Genomic DNA, 23,024 nt, shown 5'->3' with positions numbered 1-23,024 from the left:
ACAGCTGTAGCTCTGCCCCCTTTCATCGCAGAAGCGGAAGGCCGATATCGGCGGATGTGGCGGATTGAGACAAACAATATATCTCTAACTTAAACAGACTTAAACAGATTTTTATGGGGATCGTTTTATTATGCTGATTAGATTTTAATCAAAAGGGTTAAAAGCCTCTCCTCTCTCTGCCTCGTTCCCAGGAGATGGACCACAGAGGATCGCTCTCATTCACAGCTGGCTCACTGCCAGCTCTGTTTCAGGCAACACAGAGTTATGTTCTAAAAGAAATACAACTCAAATATTGTCCTCATCCTGGAAAAATGCGCTGTGAATGTTTGTGAACATGCACTGTGAATGTTTCATGCCCCTACATATTGACCTCTAATAAAATGACTCATCATACTGATTTGTATGACCCTAAATAGCCTACTAAACATTTAGTACACTGTTGGTCAACCATTCTGTATACTGCACTGCAACCTCAAACGGAATATGCAGCATTTTTCTGCCAGGGGCAAGTATTGGAAGGTGTCGTCTTGGCTCAGTACCTACTTATTAGAGTTAATCACAGGTCCTGTTTGAAATCCCCTTGAATTTACAGCTCAGATAGAGAAAGATAGCTTTGTAACCTAGACAGCCCAGATACTCAAAGGCCATGTGGACAGCTAATCATGTCCTAATCTCTCAATTTGCGGCTAATCAAAGTTAGATAGGCAGAGAATGTTTGGGGTAAGGAGACACCACTGTACTGTTATGTACTGTACTTTTATGTGATACAACACTACAATACCACAGCTGATACTATCCCAGCGAGCAAATCTTGCAATGACATCATTTCAGCCAGTTTTTCCAGCCATATCATCCCATTGGAAATCCTTATTTTGTAATTGAAACCAAAGCTCTAGGCTAATTCGGGAAAATTGTGATGAAATTGTACAGCATTATTTTTTATATAGCCATACAGGTATGTTAAAAAAATAAACACAAAGAATCTCCAGCTGGACTTGAATAAAGCTGTACATGACAGATAAGCTCAATTACAGTTACAATATTCCTGTGCGCTCATGTATGCCTGGCTAACGAACATACCCTTCTGGAAAGCTACAGGAGAGGAGCGCCAGGCTGGGGCTGGCTTTAACCTGCCAAGGCCCCCTGAGAAACAAAATCAGCAACACCTGTTCTTTCTATTCACAGCACGTCTCTAGGCCTATATGTGGACAGGAAGCACCCACACAGAGACAAGCAAACAGGCATATAGACAACAGTAACAAAGGAAAGCACACATACTGTAGCTATACACACACACACACACACACACACACACACACACACACACACACACACACACACACTGACTGATACCAGGGTTGGAGTCAATTCAATATCAATTCAGTTAATTCAGGAAGTAAATTGGAAGTGGAAATGACCTCAAACCTGACTGCTACACCACTCCAACACATTCACTATGCACACAGGAATAGTAAGTGGGTAGGGCTGTACTGTAGGGACTTACTCTCCAGCTCTTCCGTCCCATAGTTGGTGTGGGTGGTGGAGCTGGTCTTCCCAAGGTCAACGATGGCCTCCTCATCCAGACCCTGAGAGACAGAGATGGACCTTTAATGGACCAATAAACTGACAGTTGAAACCGAGACTGAGCCAGAGGCGTGTAAAAATGACTTTATAAGACCGCCAGAGTGGCATAACAGCACATCCAGCCATTAGTCTAGGTTTACCACCGAAATCACCAACAAGATGTGTGTTTGTCTGATATTCAACAACATGTGTAACAGCAGCTTGTGTTGCCTTCGCAGAGAACAAGCTGCTTTGACACACACACCATTTCAGTGTGTTTGATTTGATTTCAGGATTCAGGAATATCAGGCTATTATTATGTATCGTCTCCGGGAATAGGCATATTTGACAGTATTCCTGCACCTGGGCTAGGAAATGTTAGCCTGATCCACCATCCTAAACACTGTGCTCTCATTTCATTTCACTTAACTGAAACCGTGTAGCAAAACAGAATACTGTACGCTTGTGAGATTAGGATGGTCCTATGAGGATAGGGGAAATGTAGCTTATCAGATAGGATGAATATTTTCCTTCCTCTGGAGGAAAGGTAATGGTACTTTATTACAAGGATGTTCCAGTCTTTGTTGGGAGATACACTAGGGCCCTCAAATTAAAATCTGGACCTCGAAGCCAGTTCCACTGCTTTTTTAATTATCCCTCTAATCAGGGACTGATTTAGACCTGGGATACTAGATGGGTGTAATTAATTCATTAATTATCAGGTAGAACAGAAAATCAGCAGGCTACGGAACTTGTAGGGTAAGATTTGAATACCCCTACACTAGGGTTATAGGCCTATATCTAATTTAATTATTCTTCATGGACCAGTACTGGTACAGTATTAGCATAAGGTAACATAAACCACAGTTTGGCACCAGTAAGTATGTAGATGTATCATTTAGCATAAATGTACTGATACAGGGATGCAAAATGGCATCCCAGAAATGGGGCAATTTAATAATAAAGTGTATTTGTTAAGGGACAGTTTCAAACATTGACACATTGAATTAGGCCTATCATTAGTCAGGACATTGCAGCATCATGTTTAAAGGGCAAGTACATTTCTTTAACCAAATCTCTATTTTGGGACGTAAATGGTATGCTATAGAAGTGTTCAGACACTTTTTAGTGATTTAACTTGGTTTTGAGAAACTTACCCCACCAGCGATAGACCTCCTCAGGCTCATTCGGTAGTATGTGGGCACCCAGAAAACATGAACAAAGCTCCAAAAACACCCAAATACGTCCCCTTTAGAAACGGCAAAGCTTCCAGTATAGTGATGCAGGTCTTTAGATGTTGTACACATGAAATGGTGTCATTCCAAACATTATCTGCAATGATATATTATATTTTGTTGGACTCAAGCAACACTTTTTAGTGTGCAGGCATGTGCGTCCTTTCATTAAATTAGAGATTTTGTAAAAAAAAAAAAAAAAAAGTCCTTTAAGCTTGCCCAAATTTGCAACATCAGTCCATAGATGGACTTTGAAATAATATAATATTAACTAGCACTGTCAGCAATGCTCAGTAACTGGCTTTGAACTTTGGAGAGTTACACACATCAGTCCCTAGATTGGCTTTAAAATAATGTAATATTAAACTGAGACTCAGCGATATGTTGGTACAAGCAGCAATGCAGATATTCAGATGAGCGTGACGCAACACTTTGCTCTCACACAGGCACACAGAGTATCTGCGCATGTGCAAGGGTGCGCTTCACGCTGCTACAACGTGATAGCTACAGGACCAAAGCAGTGGAGTGAGCCTCATGCTCAAATGGTCTTAGCTGCTGAATTCGACCCGATATTGCAGTTTACTACATGCATTTCTGAGTCTACCTTTAACCAGCACAGTCAGCAGTCTGACTTTGAACTGTGGGAGTTACACCCATCATGATGGATGTTGGGGCTTCAATAATGCAAGCTGCACTCTGTCTGGCCTAGCTGGCTGGCAGTCCAGTGGAACTGGGGAGGTTCTGCCTGGCTGGCTGGCTGGCAGTGCAGTGGAACAGGGGAGGTTCTGCCTGGCTGGCTGTGCAGGTAAAAGCCGATTTATGCTTGATCCGGAAATGCAGTCTAGAGGCTCCGTACGGAGGGTGTGATGCAATTGCAGAGCTTCTGTAGGCTTGCGGAGGCCAAATCAAGCTCCATACCGCATCGCTGTACGCCTCCCAAATGTTGTAACAATGTGGAGGGCTACGTATTGCTCCATATAGCGCCGCATTGACATGATTGGTTGTTGGTAGGTGGGGGCGGTACGTCCTGTATAAAAACAAACTCACTTCCTTGACAACTTCCTTCACAACTGCTCTGCTCCGCGAAGCGCAATAATTATGAATGCTCTGACTTTTGCAGAGGCCATATCGCAGTAAACGCTGTACAAGCAATACAGACATCGGATTGACCATAAATCGGCTATAAACAGGGGAGGTTCTGCCTGGCTGGCAGTGTAGTAGAACAGGAGAGGTTCTGCCTTATTTTGGACCTAAGCTTGTCGCCTGCCTTCCCACCTTTGGGACAACGACTCCCAGTGTAGGGCTGTGAGGATATCAGCAATATTTTTTCCATGGCAAAAATGTAAACACGAAGCAGACCAAACTCTTTGGTCCTTTAAAAAAGTTGTGGAGAAGTACAGATCAGAGTTGGGTTATAAAAAAATATCTGAAACTTTGAACTTCCCACGGAGCACCATTAAATCCATTATTAAAAAATGGAAAGAATATGGCACCACAACAAACCTGCCAAGAGAGGGCCGCCCACAAAAACTCACGGACCAGGCAAGGAGGGCATTAATCAGAGAGGCAACAAAGAGACCAAAAATAACCCTGAAGAGCCAAGCACTCTGCGAACCAGGGACACGTGCTCGGCGCGCGTAGCTGAATACACCAGGATGTCATCAATGTAGACCACCACACCGCGACCAAGCATGTCCCGAAACACCTCGTTCTGGAAGACTGATGGAGCATTCATCAACCCATACGGCATCACCAGGTATTCATAATGCCCCGTGGTTGTGCTGAATGCCGTCTTCCATTCGTCCCCTTCCCGGACACGCACCAGGTTGTACTCACTCCGGAGATCTAATTTTGTGAAGAAGCGCGCCACATGCACTGATTCGATAACAGAGGAAATGAGGGATACAGGGTAACTATAGCGAATGGTTGTTTGATTAAGTGCACGGTAATCAATGCAAGGACGCAGACCCCCGTCTTTCTTCTTCATAAAAAATAAACTTGAGGAGGCGGGTGAAGTGGAGGGACGTATGAACTCCTGATGCAGGGACTCGGAGACGTATGTCTCCATAGCCTCTGTTTCAGCCTGCGACAGGGGATATACATGACTCCTTGGAGGCACAGCGTCTAACCGGAGGTTTATTGCGCAATCCCCCGCCCAATGGGGTGGTAATTTGGTTGCCTGCGTTTTGGAAAACACGTGCGCCAAATCGAGGTATTCGGGGAGAATACGCACGGTGGAAGTAGACAGGGGAACCAATGTAATACGTAGGCTAAGAGCAAACGACCTGTCCATAAAGTTCCCAGCTGCGCCTGAATCTACCAGCGCCTTACACTGGGGAACTACCGTGTAATCAGGGAAGTTGACATGGATGGTGAAATGCGCAGCAGAGGGCTCTGAACGAGTGTGGGTTTGTGCTACCTGAGGTGACGTGAGAGTGCCCTGCCTACCGCCTCCAGAATCAGAAGAACTCTGACGACATCGTGCAGCAGAATGTCCCCTCTTTCCACAAGAGTGACACTGGATCTGTCATCCTCCATTCTCCTGGAACGCTGCACCACCCAGCTCCATCAGAACGTGATCCGGGTTGAAGGGGGGTGAAACGGGTAGGCCCCTTCCAGGACGTCCTCTCGAAGCCAGCAGGTTATCCAACCGGATGGCCATGTCCACCAGTTGGTTGAAGGTCAACATGGTATCCCGGCAGGCTAGCCCTCTTCGGACGTCCTCAGGCAGGCTGCATCGAAAGTGGTCGTTCCACCCGGACCCAGCCGCAAGAGTTCTAAACTCCAGAGCAAAGTCTTACACGGTCCTCGTCCCCTGCCTCAGATGGACCAGACGCTCGCCCGCCTCTCTTCCTTCGGGGGGATGATCGAAGACTGCCCGGAAGAGGCGAGCGAACTCTCCGTAGTTGTCCAACGCGTCTCCTCCTTCACTCCAGACAGCGTTGGCCCACTCCAGGGCTTTCCCCGAGAGGCAGGAGACGAGGGCAGCACCTTCTCCCGATCCGATGGAGCAGGGTTGATGGTGGTGAAATAGAAGTCCAGCTGCAGGAGGAAACCCTGGCAGCGGGCCGCTGTCCCGTCGTATTCCCTCTGTCGATACAGGTGAATACATCTGGGTGCTGGGGTGTGGGTGGCTGGATCCGGTCGCTCAGCTGGTTCCGCAGGGTCGGTTCCTCTCCTGTCCTGGCGCTGGACGACCTGGAGAACCCGATCCATCACTTCGCCCAAGCTGGCTAACATGTTGGAATGCTCCTGGACCCGCTCAAAGACTCCATGCTGTTGGGTGTGTGATTCTGTAGCGGGTGATTTGGACGAGTCAGGCGCAGGAGGTGTAAATCACAGAATAATGGTTTATTCGGCCAATACAGCGGTTCGCAGCAATGCGTAAAACAACTACCGTGCGACTTAACAGCACACTGGGGAAAACAAAACACATGGGTGAATATCCCGGCGATAAAGTACATAATGCTCCACCGAGCTATCGACACCTCCACATGGAAACAATCACACACAAAGACATGGGGGGCAGAGGGAATACTTATACAGGGACTGATGAGGGGATATGAACCAGGTGTGTGTGAAAAACAAGACAAAACAAATGGAATGATGAGAAGAGGAGCGGCAGTGGCTAGAAGGCCGGTGACGACGAATGCCGAAGCCTGCCCGAACAAGGAGAGGAGGCAGCTTCGGAGGAAGTCGTGACAGGTAGGCTAGGGTTACACTGAAACGCCATAAATAAAGCAATACTATGAGCCCAATGAAATGAAATAGCGTAATAGTCATGATCATGGCAACACATCAGAGCACATGACTAGAGGACCATTTACACCCTTTCAAAATGTATTCATATTTCACGCCTTGTAGCAACAACACTGCCTCTTGATCCCAAAGTCCAATTAAAAACTGTGCTTTTTTTATCAGCGCTAGACACTCAGCCCTGAAAAGCAGGGCAGAACCACGACAACACACAACAGGCCTAGTCTAATAATTACACTTGATATGTGACCAGAATCCAATTCAAACCTAATAAGAGATCATCACTCTGTTTCATCCAATACAAAGCCTCTTAGCACTCATTAGTGATGTTTCACACCATTCCCCTCTGTTTCCTGTGGCCCCCCGACAAGTCTCTCAATCTATTTCAGCCTCACATGAGGTATTGTGACTGGAAGAGGAGGCTATTTTTGACATGCCTGAGCCTCCATAACGGATGCAAAAATACCACAGGGTGAACCAGAACTCTGCTGGCTTAGGTCTGCTATACTGAGGAGTTTGGCTGGATTAAGTTGGTCACGGTGACATGTTGTGTGGCTAAAAGAGGGAAAAAGTGATGTTGCTGCAAGTAGAATTCTCTAGTGTTTCTGGCTTTTATTTCTGTAAAACCAGGAGTGCTGTCCACTGGACCGCTCAGTTATGGCTTAGAAACCATCAGAGCAGCACTTGTCTGTGCTTGCACTTGTCCGTAAATACAGACAGGCTATTTCAGAAATTCTTAATACAATAGACCTAAGCCTATTAGGGCTGGGCTCTATACCGTATTTTACTAAATACTGGTATTGATGCAGGGACTGGTTTGGGTTTTTACTTTACCTCCTATAACGGTATTTCAATATTTCACTTGTTAAATCTGATATGCCAATCCGTTTTTATAGTTTACTACGCAGTAACTAAAAGGTCGCTAGTTCGAATCCAAGAGCCGACTAGGTGAACAATCTGTTGATGTGCCCTTGAGCAATGCACTTAACCCTAATAGCTCCTGTAAGTCGCTCTGGATCAGAGTGTCCACTAAAATGTGAATGAGAATGCTGTCTGAGAGACAAATTAGATTGTCAGCTCTGGCAATCAGTGTGTGAGTGTGTCTTAGGACTGCCAACACGAAGCTGTGAATGTGAAACTGAGTTTTAAATCTAAACTAGGCCTAGCTAAAAAATAATTAAAGCCTAACATCAGTCTTACAAGAGTAAATTAAAATGGGAAAAAAAGATAATATCGGTCACAGCACAGGTGACATGCATCTTGGTAAACACTTGTTAACCACACACAGCTAGTCTACCTGTAAACAGACAGTACACACATACAAAACATGCTCTTTCCATGACATGGACTTACCAGGTGAATCCATGTGAAAGCTATGATCACTTATTGATGTCACTTGTTAAATCCACTTCAATCAGTGTAGATGAAGGGCCTAAGACAGGTTAAAGAAGGATTTTTAAGCCTTGAGACAATTGAGATGGATTGTGTATGTGTGCCATTCAGAGGGTGAATGGGAAAGACAAAAGATTGAAATGCCTTTGAACAGGGTTTGGTAATAGGTGCCAGGGGCCCGGTTTGTGTCAAGAACTGCAACGCTGCTGGGTTTTTCACGCTCAACAGTTTCCCGTGTGTATCAAGAATTGTCCACCACCCAAAGGACATCCAGCCAACTTGATATAACTGTGGGAAGCATTGGAGTCAACATGGGCCAGCATCCCTGTGGAATGCTTTCGACACCTTGTAGAGGACATGCCCCGACGAATTGAGTCTATTCTGAAGCCAAAAGTGGGGGGTGCAACTCAATATTAGGAAAGTGTTCTTAATGTTTTGTACACTCATTAGTATGGCCTTTGGGTCTCCATCTCGCCCCTCACATGAGATGGCATCCATAATCGATTTCAAGAGTCATCACACTGGCCGGGGAACTGCAGCAGTGATTTATTCCATTCCGTTCCATGTGACTGTCTTACGATGACATTGAGATTCCCACCACCAACACATTACCATAATCGTCTCTCTCCTGTTTGAAATACCACCTTGGGAGAACAGCAAGCACCTGCCTGCTGACCTGACTGTTGTATCCCAAATGGCACCCTATTCCCTACATAGTGCACTAGATTTGACCAGAGTCCTATGCGCCCTGGTCGAAAGTAGTGCACAGTATAGGGAAAAGGGTGCCATTTGGCACGTAACCGACATCTCTTCTGCTTCTCGTGGATTTCCATGACAATGAGCTCTCTGACAGTCTCTTGATGGGGGAATGGTAATAAAAGTGAGAGGTGAGCCAGGAAATAAAGACAGGGGTTTGATAGCGGGCCAGGAGTAGTGGAGTGATGATGCTGGGCTGGGCTCAGTGGGCTGCACAGCTACTGTTGTTGACTGCTCATTGTGATGGGAACTTGGGGAGGCTAGAGACTGAATCCGTTTAATACCTTCACCGGATACAAGGCATCAAACAGTGTAGGCTATACTAATCCAATGTTTACACTTGAGAAATGCAGATTATTCCAGGTTCATTACCACTTCAAAGCCTCTTAAAATAGAAGTAAATCTATTAGCATGATGTTTATAAAAAGAAACGTCATAACCATATATGATGACCAGTCACCGCGGTACCAGTCAAAAGTTTGGACACACCTACTCATTCAAGGGTTTTTCTTTATTTTGATTATGTTTTACATTGTAGAATAATAGTGAAGACATCAAAACTATGAAATAACACATATGGAATCATGTAGTAAACAAAAAAGTGTTAAACAAATCAAAATGTATTTTATATTTGAGATTCTTCAAATAGCCACCCTTTGCCTTGATGACAGCTTTGCACACTCTTGGCATTCTCTTAACCAGCTTCACCTGGAATGCTTTTCCAACAGTCTTGAAGGAGTTCCCACATATGTTGGGCACTTGTTGGCTGCTTTTCCTTCACTCTGCCATCCGACTCATCCCAAACCATCTCAATTGGGTTGAGGTCGGGGGATTGTGGAGGACAGGTCATCTGATGCAGCAATCCATCACCCTCCTTCTTGGAAAAATAGCCCTTACACAGCCTGGAGGTGGGTTGGGTCACTGTCCTGTTGAAAAACAAATGATAGTCCCACTAAGCCCAAACCAGATGGGATGGCATATCGCTGCAGAATGCTGTGGTAGCCATGCTGGTTAAGTGTGCCTCTAATTCTAAATAAATCACAGACAGTGTCACCATCAAATCACCCCCACACCATAACACCTCCTCCTCCATGCTTTACGGTGGGAACTACACATGCGGAGATCATCCGTTCACCCACACCGCGTCTCACAAAGACACGGCGGTTTGAACCAAAAATCTCCAATTTGGACTCATCAGACCAAAGGACACATTTTCACCGGTCTAATGTCCATTGCTCGTGTTTCTTGGCCCAAGCAGGTCTCTTCTTCTTATTGGTGTCCTTTAGTAGTGGTTTCTTTGCAGCAATTCGCCCATGAAGGCCTGATTCACACAGTCCCCTCTGAACTCTGTGAAGCATTTATTTGGGCTCCAATTTCTGAGACTGGTAACTCTAATGAACTTATCCTCTGCAGCAGAGGTAACTCTGTGTCTTCCATTCCTGTGGCGGTCCTCATGAGAGCCAGTTTCATCATAGCGCTTGATGGTTGTTGCGACTGCACTTGAAGAAACTTCTTGAAATGTTCCGGATTGACTGACCTTCATGTCTTCAAGTAATGATGGACTGTCGTTTCGCTTTGCTTATTTGAGCTGTTATTGCCATAATATGGACTTGGTCTTTTACCAAATAGGGCTATCTTCTGTATACCCCCGCTACCTTGTCACAACACAACTGATTGTCTTAAACGCATTAAGAAGGAAAGAAATTCCACAAATTGACTTCTAAGAAGGCACACCTGTTAATTGAAATGCATTCTAGGTGACTACCTCATGAAGCTGGTTAAGAGAATGCCAAGAGTGCGCAAAGCTGTCATCAAGTCAAAGGGTGGCTATCTGAAGAATCTCAAATATAAAATATATTTTGATTTGTTTAACACTTTTTTGGTTACTACATGATTCCATATGTGTTATTTCATAGTTTTGATGTCTTCACTATTATTCTACAATGTAAAAAATAGTAAAAATTAAGAAAAACAGGATTGTGTCGAGGCACAGATCTGGGGAAGGGTACTAAAACATTTCTGAAGCATTGAAGGTCCCCAAGAACGCAGTGGCCTCCATCATCCTTAAATGGAAGAAGTTTGGAACCACCAAGACTCTTCCTAGAGCTGGCAGCCCGACCAAACTGAGCAATCGGGGGAGAAGGGCCTTGGTCAGGGAGGTAACCAAGAATCTGATGGTCACTCTGACAGAGCTCCAGAGTTCCTCTGTGGAGATGAGAGAACCTTCAAGAAGGACAACCATCTCTGCAGCACTCCACCAATCAGGCCTTTATGGTAGAGTGGCCAGACGGAAGCCACTCCTCAGTAAAAAGGCACGACAGCCTGCTTGGAGGTTGCCAAAAGGCACCTAAAGGACTCTCAGACCATGAGAAACAAGATTCTCTAGTCTGATGAAACCAAGATTGAACTCTTTTGCCTGAATGCCAAGCGTCACGTCTGGAGGAAACTTGGCACCATCCCTACGGTGAAGCATGATGGTGGCAGCATCATGCTTTGAGGATGTTTTTCAGCGACAGGGACTGAGAGACTAGGCAGGATCGAGGGAAAGATGAACTGAGCAAAGTACAGAGAGATCCTTGATGACAACCTGCTCCAGAGCGCTCAGGACCTCAGACTAGGGTGAAGGTTCACCTTCCAACAGGACAACGACCCTAAGCACACAGCCAAGACAACGCAGGAGCGACTTCGGGACAAGTCTCTCAATGTCCTTGAGTGGCCCAGCCAGAGCCCCGACTTGAACCCGATCGAACATCTCTGGAGAGACCTGAAAATAGCTGTGCAGCGATGCTCCCCATCCAACCTGACAGCACTGGAGAGGATCTGCAGAGAAGAATGGGAGAAACTCCCCAAATACAGGTGTGCCAAGCTTGTAGCGTCATACCCAAGATGACTCGAGGCTGTAATCGCTGCAAATGGTGTTTCAACAAAGTTCTGAGTAAAGGGTCTGAATACTTATGTAAATGTGACATTTCAGTTTTTTAATTTTTAATACATTTGCAAAAATGTATAAAAACCAGTTTTTGCTTCGTCATTATGGGGTATTGTGTGTAGATTGATGAGGGGAAAAAAACAATTTTAGAATAACGCTGTAACATAACAAAATGTGGAAAAGGTCAAGGGGTCTGAATACTTCCCGAATGCACTGTATATGTCTAAATGAACAGCTGACTGAAGACGGGATAGGGGTATGGCTGTGGCGGTCATGACATTTTGTGAGCCGGTTATTGTCATGCAAAAGTCTGCCGGTCTCACTGTAATTGACCGTTAATTAACATAAACATGTTTAGCATCTCCAGGCCTCCACGCATACAAGCCGCTGATGCGCGCCTTTGGAGCATCTACATTTAATATACACCATCACAATACATCCATTATTTATTTTTGTCAGGTCTAAAGAAACATTATGATATGAAAAAAATGGTTTTCTGAAGAACAGAATATGAGTTGGCCTAATGTAGGCCTATGTTACGTGGTTCTGCTCCATGGCATAGGCTGTAGGCTTGTTCATTTAGCAGACAAGATATGCTTATAAGTCCCATGCCATTATTTATATTATATGATTTTATAGTAAGAAGAATATAATTGAACTTAGCTGAATAAAATAGAAAGGATATTTTTCCCATTATGGAGCGAGTGCGCATATGAAGTGGCTATGTTGAGCGTAAAAGTGATCATTTGAAACAGGTCTTATATGGTAGATTTAGAGTTAATTGGCAACTTTAGTTGTGAATGATACAAACCTTAGACTCTCTTCAAAATCAAAACATACAGTGGGGAAAAAAAGTATTTAGTCAGCCACCAATTGTGCAAGTTCTCCCACTTAAAAAGATGAGAGAGGCCTGTAATTTTCATCATAGGTACACGTCAACTATGACAGACAAATCGAGAGAAAAAAATCCAGAAAATCACATTGTAGGATTTTTAATGAATTTATTTGCAAATTATGGTGGAAAATAAGTATTTGGTCACCTACAAACAAGCAAGATTTCTGGCTCTCACAGACCTGTAACTTCTTCTTTAAGAGGCTCCTCTGTCCTCCACTCGTTACCTGTATTAATGGCACCTGTTTGAACTTGTTATCAGTATAAAATACACCTGTCCACAACCTCAAACAGTCACACTCCAAACTCCACTATGGCCAAGACCAAAGAGCTGTCAAAGGACACCAGAAACAAAATTGTAGACCTGCACCAGGCTGGGAAGACTGAATCTGCAATAGGTAAGCAGCTTGGTTTGAAGAAATCAACTGTGGGAGCAATTATTAGGAAATGGAAGACATACAAGACCACTGATAATCTCCCTCAATCTGGGGCTCCACGCAAGATCTCACCCCGTGGGGTCAAAATGATCACAAGAACGGTGAGAAAAAATCCCAGAACCACACGGGGGGACCTAGTGAATGACCTGCAGAGAGCTGGGACCAAAGTAACAAAGCCTACCATCAGTAACACACTATGCCGCCAGGGACTCAAATCCTGCAGTGCCAGACGTGTCCCCCTGTTTAAGCCAGTACATGTCCAGGCCCGTCTGAAGTTTGCTAGAGTGCATTTGGATGATCCAGAAGAGGATTGGGAGAATGTCATATGGTCAGATGAAACCAAAATATAACTTTTTGGTAAAAACTCAACTCGTCGTGTTTGGAGGACAAAGAATGCTGAGTTGCATCCAAAGAACACCATACCTACTGTGAAGCATGGGGGTGGAAACATCATGCTTTGGGGCTGTTTTTCTGCAAAGGGACCAGGACGACTGATCCGTGTAAAGGAAAGAATGAATGGGGCCATGTATCATGAGATTTTGAGTGAAAACCTCCTTCCATCAGCAAGGGCATTGAAGATGAAACGTGGCTGGGTCTTTCAGCATGACAATGATCCCAAACACACCGCCCGGGCAACGAAGGAGTGGCTTCGTAAGAAGCATTTCAAGGTCCTGGAGTGGCCTAGCCAGTCTCCAGATCTCAACCCCATAGAAAATCTTTGGAGGGAGTTGAAAGTCTGTGTTGCCCAGCATCAGCCCCAAAACATCACTGCTCTAGAGGAGATCTGCATGGAGGAATGGGCCAAAATACCAGCAACAGTGTGTGAAAACCTTGTGAAGACTTACAGAAAACGTTTGACCTGTGTCATTGCCAACAAAGGGTATATAACAAAGTATTGAGAAACTTTTGTTATTGACCAAATACTTATTTTCCACCATAATTTGCAAATAAATTCATTAAAAATCCAACAATTTATTTAATTTTTTTTCTCATTTTGTCTGTCATAGTTGACGTGTACCTATGATGAAAATTACAGGCCTCTCTCATCTTTTTAAGTGGGAGAACTTGCACAATTGGTGGCTGACTAAATACTTTTTTCCCCCACTGTATATGGGCTGCATGGTGTGACTATTATAGGCTATTAATGACTTGAGAAAGTAGCAAAAGAAGCTTGCGCTCTGTTCCTTGCCTCAGGCTGCACAGCTGTTCTCTCATTAAGTGATCATATTTTCACCCATCAGACTATTCTCAATTTAGTCTGGTCTTTACTAATATGTCAAATTAGTTTAGATTTAGAATGGCCCATTATCAAATGGGTAGGAACAATGACAGGGGAAAAAAGACATGTCATCTGTATGCACTAGAATAGCGAATGGAGGCCGCGCGGTTTCCCGCAGGTCCGTTTTGTAGGCTACTTCGGTTTTATAGCGGAGGCATGTGCTTAATATGAGCAGCTGAGAAATAAATATAAGAACACTTACACTACATAACCAAAGGTATGTAGTCGTCATCAAACATCTCATTCCAAAATCATGGGCATTAATATGGAGTTGGTCCCCCCTTTGCTGCTATAGCAGCCTCCACTCTTCTGGGAAGGCTTTCCACTAGATGTTGGAACATTGCTGCGGGGACTTGCTTCCATTTAGCCACAAGAGCATTAGTGAGGTCGGGCACTGATGTTGGGCGATTAGGCCTGGCTCGCAGTCGGCATTCCAATTCATCCAAAAGGTGTTCGATGGGGTTGAGGTCAGGGCTCTGTGCAGGCCAGTTAAGGTCTTCCACACCGATCTCGACAAACCATTTCTGTATGGACCTCGCTTTATGCACGGGGGCATTGTCATGATGAAACAGGAAAGGGCCTTCCCCAAACTGTTACCACACATTTGGAAGCACAGAACCATCAAGAATGTCATTGAATGCTGTAGCTTTAATATTTCCCTTCACTGGAGCTAAGGGGCCTAGCCCGAACCATGAAAAACAGCCCCAGACCATTATTCCTCCTCCACCAAACTTTACAGTTGGCATTATGCATTCGGGCACGTAGCGTTCTTCTGGCATCCGCCAAACCCAGATTTGTCTATCGGACTGCCAGATGGTGAAGCGTGATTCATCACTCCAGAGAACGCGTTTCCACTGCTCCAGAGTCCAATGGCGGCGAGCTTTACACCACTCCAGATGACGCTTGGCATTGCGCATGGTGATCTTAGGCTTGTGTGCAGCTGCTCGGCCATGGAAACCCATTTCATGAAGCTCCCGACTAACAGTTATTGTGCTGACGTTGCTTCCAGAGACAGTTTGGAACTCGATAGTGAGTGTTCAACCGAGGACAGATGACTTTTACACGCTTCAGCACTCGGCGGGTCCTGTTCTGTGTTGCCTACAATTTCGCGGCTGAGCCGTTGTTGCTCCTAGACGTTTCCACTTCACAATAACAGCACTTACAGTTGACCGGGGCAGCTCTAGCAGGGCAGAAATTTGACAAACTGACTTGTTGGAAAGGTGGCATCCTATGACGGTGCCACGTTGAAAGTCACTGAGCTCTTCAGTAAGGCCATTCTACTGCCAATGTTTGTCTATTTTTTTATTTCACCTTTATTTAACCAGGTAAGCCAGTTGAGAACAAGTTCTCATTTACAACTGCGACCTGGCCAAGATAAAGCAAAGCAGTGCGATAAAAACAACAACACAGTTACATATGGGGTAAACAAAACATAAAGTCATAAATACAACAGAAAATATATATACAGTGTGTGCGAATGTAGTAAGATGGAGGTAAGGAAATAAATACGCCATAGTGCAAAATAGTTACAATTTCGTATTAACACTGGAATGATAGATGTGCAAAAGATGAGGTGCAAATAGAGATACTGGGGTGCAAATTAGCAAAATAAATAACAATATGGGGATGAGGTAGTTTGGTGGGCTAATTTCAGAATGGCTGTGTACAGGTGCAGTGATCGGCTCTGACAACTGACGCTTAAAGTTAGTGAGGGAGATAAGAGTCTCCAGCTTCAGAGATTTTTGCAGTTCGTTCCAGTCATTGGCAGCTGTGGAGATTGCATGGCTGTGTTCTCGATTTTATACACCTGTCAGCAATGGGTGTGGCTGAAATAGCCGAATCCACTCATTTGAAGGGGTATCCACATACTTTTGCATATACAGTGAGGGGAAAAAGTATTTGATCCCCTGCTGATTTTGTACGTTTGCCCACTGACAAAGAAATTATCAGTCTATAATTCTAATGGTAGGTTTATTTGAACAGTGAGAGACAGAATAACAACAAAAAAATCCAGAAAAACGCATGTAAAAAATGTTATAAATTGATTTGCATTTTAATGAGGGAAATAAGTATTTGACCCCCTCTCAATCAGAAAGATTTCTGACTCCCAGGTGTCTTTTATACAGGTAACGAGCTGAGATTAGGAGCACACTCTTAAAGGGAGTGCTACTAATCTCAGTTTGTTACCTGCATAAAAAACACCTGTCCATAAAAGCAATCAATCAATCAGATTCCAAACTCTCCACCATGGCCAAAACTAAAGAGCTCTCCAAGGATGTCAGGGACAAGATTGTAGACCTACACAAGGCTGGAATGGGCTACAAGACCATCGCCAAGCAGCTTGGTGAGAAGGTGACAACAGTTGGTGCGATTATTCGCAAATGGAAGAAACACAAAATAACAGTCAATCTCCCTCGGCCTGGGGCTCCATGCAAGATCTCACCTTGTGGAGTTGCAATGATCATGAGAACGGTGAGGAATCAGCCCAGAACTACACGGGAGGATCTTGTCAATGATCTCAAGGCAGCTGGGACCATAGTCACCAAGAAAACAATTGGTAACACACTACGCCGTGAAGGACTGAAATCCTGCAGCGCCCACAAGGTCCCCCTGCTCAAGAAAGCACATATACAGGCCTATCTGAAGTTCGCCAATGAACATCTGAATGATTCAGAGGAGAACTGGGTGAAATTGTTGTGGTCAGATGAGACCAAAATCGAGGTCTTTGGCCTCAACTGAACTCGCCGTGTTTGGAGGAAGAGGAATGCTGCCTATGCTGCCTATGACCCCAAGAACACCATCCCCACCGTCAAACATGGAGGTGGAAACATTATGCTTTGGGGGTGTTTTTCTGCTAAGGGGACAGGACAACTTCACCGCATCAAAGGGACGATGGACGGGGCCATGTACCGTCAAATCTTGGGTGAGAACGTCCTTCCCTCAGCCAGGGCATTGAAAATGGGTCGTGGATGGGTATTCCAGCATGACAATGACCCAAAACACACGGCCAAGGCAACAAAGGAGTGGCTCAAGAAGAAGCACATTAAGGTCCTGGAGTGGCCTAGCCAGTCTCCAGACCTTAATCCCATAGAAAATCTGTGGAGGGAGCTGAAGGTTCGAGTTGCCAAACGTCAGCCTTGAAACCTTAATGACTTGGAGAAGATCTGCAAAGAGGAGTGGGACAAAATCCCTCCTGAGATGTGTGCAAACCTGGTGGCCAACTACAAGAAACATCTGACCTCTGTGATTGACAACAAGGGTTTTGCCACCAAGTACTAAGTCATGTTTTGCAGAGGGGTCAAATACTTATTTCCCTCATTAAAATGCAAATCAATTTATAACATTTTTGACATGCGTTTTTCTGGATTTTTTTTTTGTTATTCTGTCTCTCACTGTTCAAATAAACCTACCATTAAAAATTATAGACTGATCATGTCTTTGTCAGTGGGCAAACGTACAAAATCAGCAGGGGATCAAATACTTTTTTCCCTCACTGTATAGTGTGTATTTCACTCCAAGCATTAACCACTGTTTGAGCAGCATGCTCTCACTGCACGACAAGTGATATTCCTCCCAAACTCTGTATGCCATGGACTCTCCAACCTTGTTCCTGCAGCTACCCAGTGCTTCATTTGGGAAACCAAGTGGAACCTGTTCAGGAACATCGATAGTAACATGTTTTCGCAACTAAACATATTTTACTAAACTGTTGACAGCCCGTCTGCATGCTCGAGAAAGTAATAAAGGAGAGAGAGGAGGAGATGGAAACGCATGGTGGTGAGATATCCTGTATAGCTAAAGGTAATGTGTCACCCAATTAATTCCCTATTACTAGGCTATTCAAAATCAAATACAAATTCACTAATTGTTGGCTAACTGCAAGCCGCCCTGCACAATGAATATATATATGTTCTCTCCCCAACTCATGGATAGACATTTTGGAGTGTAGCATAAGGTAACCAAGTCCATCCTGTGTGCATAATAATACAGTCCACACTCAAAGGCGATTACTCGAATTTGTGTAATTTTGGAGTATAGATTCAACTGACCAATTATGTACCAAAGACATCTTAAATCAGTTTGGTTTTATGTGTTTCTGCCATGAGTAATATGCAGTAGGCTATGAATGGTATAACAGCACAATAATCATTTTAATTCAGGCTTTTCTTTCAGGCTTGGGCTCATAAGCCTAATAAGCTCTAATATGCATACAGGTGTTTTGAAATAATCATCACCTTAGAAAGCGCTGTCCATTTTGTTGTGTTAGGCTTTGAAACAACATCCACAACAACCATGTTTTACACTGTTTCAACCTGTTTTCTTCAAATTGATCATCACAGTGAGGTGAGTTTTAAAAGTACAATAGGCCTACTGTTTTGATGATAAGTGTTTGATGTGATTTTCGATTGTATTTGCATTGATGTCAGAGTGGTTAGAGGGACAATAGAGCCCTGAGTACCAGGCCATTAGGACCTGATGGTAGTTAGCAAGTTGGGTACTACCAAAGCATGTCCAGAGTGCATAAAAGGAGATTACCGTGACTCAACAACGATCACTTGGAATTTGATTGCGGTCATGACTCATGACTGCCGGTGTGGCGGTAATACGGTCACCGCAACAGCCCTAGACGGGAGGCATTCGTGCAGTTGAGTCTGTTTCTGTGGTAACATGGACTCTTAACAACGTGATGATACTTTGTTGCTCCTTGCTGAAACAAGAAACTAGCAAATTACACTTTGGTTGCCTAGGCAACGCCCCACACAATGCAGCAGCACACACAGAAATATAATTAATAAAATGGGCTTGGAACCTCTAACCCTGGAAATTTGACTTGTAAACTCATGGGTCCTCGCAATGGCTGCCTGGTATTGTGATGCAATACCTTCCATGGTAATGTAGAATGTTCGTTCAAATGATATTAACTGATGTGGCTCATGCAATGGAACGTATTTTTGGGAATATCAGTTCAGTTGAATCAACAAATCACAGCACATATTGATGGGTACACTTCCTTCTTTTACTTCCTGCTTTTACTTCCTGCTTTGCTACTATGGGTACACTCGCAATGGCCGCCAGTGCACCCATTATGCCATCATTGACTTGAACGGGGACAACCGTTCTATTCATTCTATTTCTATGGCAGCACATGCACTCAGGAGCGTAAAATATATATTACGGAGACCGCGGTCATTTGGCTGGCCAATTACTGTTATCCATGGTTTTGATTTTGCTTAACATGTCAGACCAATAAACTGTATTTGTGTGTGTGTAAAGGGATAGTTATTGTATAGTCTACAGTATCTATTAAAATGGGGGCTACCATTTTAAACTAAATTCATTGAGCATGGAACACTGGTGCTTGTCACTGTGACTGGGTGTGAATGTGAAATGAATCAGTGTGGGTGACAGTGTAGGAGTGATTTCAGAGCCAGCCAGGTTCCCTCTATTCCAGGTTGTCGTTACTTGGCCTTGTTCCAGGCGGGGGGGGGGGGGGGGGGGGTGACGTAAGTGGGGAGTCACATAGCTCTAGAGACACACGCCAGTCCTCTGAGTTGTATCTCCACCGTCATACACGGGCCAAACGCAATACCAGAAACAGCAGCAAATTGCATGCCCCCCGCCCCCAGAAATAGGCTAAAGCATAGGCTACACAGAAATGGAAACCATTTCCACTCCTCTCTAAAACACATTTTGCTCTCCTTGTATGTACATCCTAATAACCACAGCTGTCTACATATTCCCCCATCCATGTCATTCTCGCCTTATCTAGGCTATTTCAATAGCCAAACATATTGTATTTCCCTCAATGTGACTGACAACATCAACTTCCATTCAATAGATAAACAATGAACATCATATCCATAATCTATACATTTTAATCAAAGGAGCATGCTCCGTTTTGTTTTGATTCAATTATCTCTAGTCTGCTGCCCCATTTTCCTCCTCTACTCCTCTCTCACACTCCTCCTCTCCCTCCCTTCTCCCTCCTGGGTTCACTCTTTAAAGCAGCCATATCTGTTCCTGTCTTATTTCCTCCCATTCCGGCTCCTCAGGGCTAGTGAAGAGCTGGAAGGACCATTTCCTTTCTAAGAGGCATTCGTTGGTGAGGCAGGCAGGGACTCTTCCCCCTATCGCTCTCTCTCTCCCCCTCTGAGCTACATCCAATAGAACACCCTCTATTCTATTCTGCAACCACAACCACTATTCTACGGTACAGCAAGACAATGTCAGAGATGGAGAAGACACACACACGTACACACACATCCACACACACGCACATGCACACAAAACAAACACACAGAGCAGACTTACCGTCAGCACATGCTCCCCTTCATGGTTCCCCTCCATCGGGGCTAAAACATCAGCGGCAGCCGAGGCAGTTGTGGCGTTAGCCGGCTTTGTCTCTCTGTTATCTCCCCTGTGTGTGTGTGTGTGTTTCTGTGAGCGTGTATGTGTGTGTGTATGTGTGTGTGTGTCTGAACTCTGACTGAGACACTGGAATACTGGACTGCTGTTGCCTGCTCGTCTGTGTTTGTACGGAGTGAGAAAGCAGAGTGCTGCCTGTCTTAAAACAGACCTGCTCCTCTCTGACAGCCTGCTCCTCTCTTAGCAGCCATTCCCCCGCCACCATGAATATTTCATTTGCCCAGCCAAGAGCGCACCCCGACGCGCACACAAACAGAGAGGACATATACAGACACAGAGGACACACACACAGAACCCCCCTCCCCCCCCCCCCCCACACACACACACACACACAATCCCCCACAATGGCATTCAGGGCACACACCCGCCCACACACACATGAATATTTCTCACAGACATTACCCAGAGGGCGAGGAGAATTGAAAAGGACAGACAGAGATGTACTCATTAAGTGTCTTTGCCTCCTTTGATGCTGCTACATTACTGACCTTTATCACAGTCTCAAGGTCAGGTACACGTCTTTCAGCACCTTCTAATCCCATGGAGACTCATGACTCATGCACTCAGAATAACCCATAAGGTCGTAAAACAGGGAAATATCGGGCGGTCAGTGTAACATCATGCTTCTACAATGGTAATAGACAGAAGATGGTTAATCAAGGGCTCTGTCCCAAATGGAACCCTATTCCCTATATAGTGCACTACTTTTGACCAGAGCCCTACAGAAGTAGTGCACTATGGGGCCCTGCACTATAGGCCCTGGTCAAAATTAGTACACTTTCTAGGGAATCGGGTGCAATTTGGGATGCAGCCTATAACATGAAGAAACTGGTATTTCAAATCGGCCTAAATAAAATACATTTTCAACTTTCAGTCGCAATCACAGAAAGGTAGCCTACAACAAGTAATGAATGACTAAAGACTGGACAGAACCGTATCTCACGTACAATACAGTTCTGTGGAAACTGAGGGGCAGGGTGACACCTAATGGCCAACTCTGAATCTCACATGGAGGCAAAGCATTGGCACGCTAACTGACACACAGTACATTTTTTGATTCTAGCAGACACTCTTATCCAGAGTGACTTACAGGAGCAATTAGAGTTGTGCCTTGATCAAGGGCACATCGACAGATTCTTCACCTAGTTGGCTTGGGGATTTGAACCAGCGACCTTTCAATTAGTGGCCCAACACTCTTAACCGCTAGGCTACCTGCGAAACACAGGGTTCACAGAGACTGTAATGAACAAGGGGGGATTTTAAATTGCTACAATTCATAAGCAAGCAAGGCAAGGCCAATTTGCTAATTTCTTTTAAATAGGATTTGAAGGTCAGGCTCTCCAATGATGTTCTTGTACTGTGTGTACTGTCAGCAAGAGCGTGTCTCCTTTCGACTAAGATGGGAACAAATAGCACCCTATTCCCTATTTAGTATTGGCTCTGGTCAAAAGTAGTGCAGTATATAGAGAATAGGGTGCCATTTGGGATGCAACCTGCAACAGGCAGTCTATTCTTCTTCGTAAGCACCATGGACTCAACACCAGCTCTGGAGACCATTATCCACCACTACACACGGAGAGAGACTGATCACATGGCCCACAGCAAAGACTCACTCAGTCTTTTAATCTGAGAGGATTATTAACCAGATTAGATTAGCATAGTAGAGGGCTGGAGAGCTGAGACCTGAAGCCAACAGGTGGGATTGACCAGTAGCCATGATCAGTCAGATTACCCCAGATCACCCATAAGAAGGCTGGGCCCCCTGGCTGGAGGTGTGCTGTGCTCCCCCTGGGGCATCATTTTACTCCAGGGTTTTTCTGGATCAAAATGGGGCTAAAGTGGTGGTCATGGCAGTGGCCAAATGTAGCTGTTTTAAAGCACATTTCCTGCAATTCTACCACAGCCTAAAATTAGGCGGGTAGATTTTGTCATTGGCGGGTAAAATGTGTATTTCACCAGCCACGTTGGCAGGTGGTCAGGGCTCCACAGTGCGAGCATTTCACTCACATTTGTGAATCAAAATAGTCAAGTATGATCACATTTATAGCTAAATAAATGCTGCAGTAGCTGTTTTCAAAGTATTTATTCAGTTTTGTTTCATAGCTGGTAAATTAAGCGCACAAAGTCAAAGAACAACGAATCATACTATAGCCTATCCCACCTCGCGCTGCAACACTTCCTGCCTTGGGGCTGTACGTACGTGAAGAGCTGACTGAAAGATTCATTTTGAGAAGCGCTGCGCACAGGTATAAAGGTTGGTCTAATTTACTTGAAAGGAAAGTCTATTGAAGTGAGACTTTGTCATTGTGTTTCTTGGCTATTTACACTGTTTTGTTCACAAGCTAGGTTGTTTTTCAAT

General features: G+C 44.6%; 1 protein-coding gene across 2 annotated transcripts in view; it reads right to left on the bottom strand.

Annotated features, from left to right (window-relative positions):
• The window catches only part of LOC311132887 (sodium bicarbonate cotransporter 3-like), a gene marked incomplete at both ends in the record, with an annotated part of 70,839 nt that overhangs the window by 32,522 nt on the left and 15,293 nt on the right, over positions 1 to 23,024 (bottom strand). Inside the window, 2 exons of one of the 2 annotated variants that reach the window (XM_084166252.1) lie at positions 1,505 to 1,586; positions 20,552 to 20,587. In XM_084166252.1, coding sequence (XP_084022378.1) covers positions 1,505 to 1,586; positions 20,552 to 20,587 — 118 coding nt within the window. Of the gene's footprint in view, positions 1 to 1,504; positions 1,587 to 20,551; positions 20,588 to 23,024 lie in introns of those variants that run through there. The other variant, XM_084166251.1, reaches the window with a different exon arrangement.

The sequence above is a fragment of the Coregonus lavaretus genome, assembly GCF_964263955.1.
Source record: "Coregonus lavaretus genome assembly, chromosome: 7".
NCBI classification, from domain to species: Eukaryota; Metazoa; Chordata; class Actinopteri; order Salmoniformes; family Salmonidae; genus Coregonus; species Coregonus lavaretus.
Note: the sequence above shows the minus strand (reverse complement) of the source record. Positions and strands in the feature narration are given on the sequence as shown.